This window comes from Lethenteron reissneri, unplaced genomic scaffold (genome assembly GCF_015708825.2).
Source record: "Lethenteron reissneri isolate LAM-NWPU_2019-01 unplaced genomic scaffold, ASM1570882v1 scaffold_1510, whole genome shotgun sequence".
NCBI classification, from domain to species: Eukaryota; Metazoa; Chordata; class Hyperoartia; order Petromyzontiformes; family Petromyzontidae; genus Lethenteron; species Lethenteron reissneri.
This window is the reverse complement of record NW_026891235.1, coordinates 37,196-40,630: the sequence shown is the minus strand read 5'-3', so window position 1 is coordinate 40,630 and position 3,435 is coordinate 37,196. Positions and strand designations below refer to the sequence as shown.

At 53.4% G+C, this 3,435-nt stretch overlaps 1 protein-coding gene across 1 annotated transcript; it reads left to right on the top strand.

Moving 5' to 3' along the window:
- Nucleotides 1-5: 5 nt before the first annotated feature.
- LOC133362516 (protein Wnt-5b-like) lies at nucleotides 6-1,443 on the top strand (the record flags this gene model as incomplete). The annotated part of the gene is made up of 3 exons (XM_061581464.1): nucleotides 6-74; nucleotides 291-612; nucleotides 919-1,443. Coding segments are annotated over 3 exons (489 nt in total), but the record flags the coding sequence as incomplete, so codon positions are not given.
- Nucleotides 1,444-3,435: the final 1,992 nt, after the last annotated feature.

Genomic DNA, 3,435 nt, shown 5'->3' with positions numbered 1-3,435 from the left:
AATTTGGCATCTGCGTGCTCCAGGTCTGCTCGCCGCATCTCGCCGACTTTCGCAAAGTTGGAAACTTTCTGAAGGTGAGCTCACGGCTGCCGGTGATGAGACTGCACCTGGAGGAGGTGTGGGTGGGGGATTAAGGATTAATTGACAGGTGGGCTACAAACAGGGGGAGGGGTCCCTAACAACTAAGGAGGTTCCCCGCATTCACACAACAACCACCACCACTTCAACAAAAACACACATGGCGGATCCTCCTCATCCCCTGATGATGATGATGACAATGGTGGCTGCAGGAAAAGTACGACACAAGTTCCGCCATGCGGTTGGTGAGCCACAAGACGAGCGGTCGTCGCGGCGGTGCAGCCGGTGCCGTTACCGGCGGTGCCACCCGCTGGTCCCGCTGGTCCCGCTGGCGTCTGGAGCCGGTGAACGAGTGGTTGACGGCGCCCACGGCGAGCGAGCTGGTGCACGTGAGCGCCAGCCCGGAATACTGCGAGCGCGACGACGCCAGCGGCATCCCCGGCGTGGTGGGGCGGCGGTGCAACGTCACCTCCGAGGGCACCGAGGGATGCTCCGTCATCACGTGCTGTGACAGAGGATACGACATCTCGCAAGGTGAGCCCCTCACCCCCCCTTCTCCACCCACGCACCGTCTCTCTCTTTCCGCACTGTCCCTATACTACTATACACTATTCTTCACTCCTATACACTGCACTATACAGTACTGTAAACTCCACAATTAAATAGAAAACATTTCTTGAGAACTGCTTTCCGTTAACCTTGGGTCGCTCGAAGGGAGATTTTTCACCTCGCGACGTCAACGACGATCGCAAAATTGCGATGAAAAATCATTGTGAGCAAAACGACGATGGTTCACGCGTCCGTTTCGCACCGTTGCCTCTGCTGCTGTTCCCTTCCCAGTCACGGTGGAGAAGCAGTGCGGATGCAAGGAACAACTCCGCTGGAACGTCAGGTGCAAGCTGTGCCCATCGACCGTCGATCAATATTTCTGCAAGTAGCCTCCAGCCACGGGCTGGGGGTGGCCTCGGCTGAAATTGGACTCCATCTGGTTTCAGCCAGGTGCTGTGGGGGTTTGGAGATCCCCACAAAGTTGTTTAGGGCACCACAGCGTCCAGCATGCCCATCATTACGAGCCGCTTTACACTATACATTACACTACTACAAACACTACACTTTGATACACTACACAATTCACTACCTTACTATACACTTGTGTCAATTTCCACAATGCAGAAGCACTGTTTTTTGACCCTCATCACTTGAATGTGCTTAGTAACTAAGTGTTATTCTTTTTACTCCGTTCTTGTTAACGCCAAATCTACGAAACATTCACTCGGCACACTGAGGATTCACAATGGGGTTCGGTGACCCTGTGGCATCCATCATATCCTTCACTGAGCCACGTTACACTATATCCACTTTACACTACACTACTTTACACTACACGTCTATACAATCTTGCCTATAAAAGCCATTTTCTGTGTGTCTGTGTTTGTCTGTGTCTGTGCGTGGACGAAACTTGCGAAAGATTTGGCTCGCGAACCGTAGGGTTTACGTTCAAAGTACCCGGGTACCAGGCGATAAGCCCCACGGTGAGCCAGCGCTGTTCTATTTTCGCATACGTCAACTTTAAATAGTTAACAATTTAGTGCTATTATTATTATTTGAATATGCATCTGCACATGCGCAGACAGCTGACCGGGGGTTGCCCCTAGCAACACACGTGCATTCGGTGGAGGGGGGAATTATCATTCACGTTATGAATGCAAAATACATAAAAGACTGACTCAAATTCTTCAGTGTGTCCTCTTCATTCAGACACTGTCTCCCCGACAGCCGTCCTCAGGTGAAGACCAGGTTTGTCGAGGAGACATTCAGACGCTGTCTCCCCGACAGACCTGTTCTTCACCAGAGAACGGCTGCTTGCGTTGTGGCCGAAACGTCGTGAGAATTATTTTATTATGTTTTATTTTTATTATTTTATTAATTCCCTTCTACGTGACTTTACCGAAAGAACCAAGAAGATGAATCCCTGCAGTCACGAAAGCTTTAAATCGAAAACTGTATGAACATTTCCATTTGAAGAGAGACTAAGGCGGCCGGGCGTGGTGCTGGCCACCCACCCCTCTGCTAGCAGCACTTGCCCCTACAGCCTGCTACTACAGGCTACACGGGGCATCTTTGTCTTTGCCTTCATAGCTGCTGCTGCTGCTGCTACTCGCTAGCAGCACTTGCCCCTACAGCCTGCTACTACAGGCTACACGGGGCATCTTTGTCTTTGCCTTCATAGCTCCTGCTGCTGCTGCTACTCGCTAGCAGCACTTGCCCTACAGCCTGCTACTACAGGCTACACGGGGCATCTTTGTCTTTGCCTTCATAGCTGCTGCTGCTGCTACTCGCTAGCAGCACTTGCCCCTACAGGTGGCACTTCGACGGCTTGAGCTTCAAGTTCGCGTTCCGGAACCGCAGGAATACCTGACGTAATCGGTCAATGTGTTCCTCGAATGATCGGCTGAAGACAATGACGTCATCCAGGTAGATGAGGCACGTTTCCCATTGGAGGCCTGCTAAGGCCAACTCCATTATGCGTTGGAACGTCGCCGGCGCAGTCTGGAGGCCCATAGGCAGGCAGTTGAACTCGAACAGGCCCTGTGGTGTCTGGAACGCTGTTTTAGGCCGGGAGTCCGCGTCTAGTGGGACCTGCCAGAACCCGGACAATAAATCCAGCGTACTGAAAAATTTTGCTCCCGCCAGTGCATCCAATGAGTCGTCAATACGTGGTAGGGGATATGCGTCGGCCAGCGTGACGGCATTGAGGCGTCGGAATCTCAGTGACCCGTCTGACTTCTTGACTAGGACCACCGGTGCCCCCCAGGGACTCGAGGATGGAGAAATTATGTCGGCCCGCAGCATCTCCTGCACCGCTTGTTGAATGTGCCCTTTTTCCATTGGGCTCATTCTATATGTGTTTTGGCGCAGGGGTGCGGCATCTCCCGTGTTAATGTGGTGCTGCGACAGATTTGTGCGCCCTAGGTCGAACGGTCCCCGGCTGAACACGTCCGAGAACTCATGCAATAACGAGTGCAGCTGCTGTTTCTGGTCGGGCGGCAATCCCAGCTCAGGCCCCGCCAGCTGGTCCATCCACGATTCGGCCCCTCTGTCCTCGGACTGGCTGATGCTGCCTACAAGCTCGGGCTTTGTCCCTGGGGCTCCTAGTGACAAGGGACTAACGTGGGCCAGAACTGTTCCCTCCTGCACCGTCGCTGTTCTATCGGAGGCGTTCAGCACCTGAATGAACAGATGCTGGTTCCTCTGTACAATAGTTTCGGCTCCCACCAGCGCATGGCGATCCATGGCAGCTGACGCCGGAGACACCAGGATGGGTGAGTCTGGTCGGGCTGTCACGAGGGGAGACCG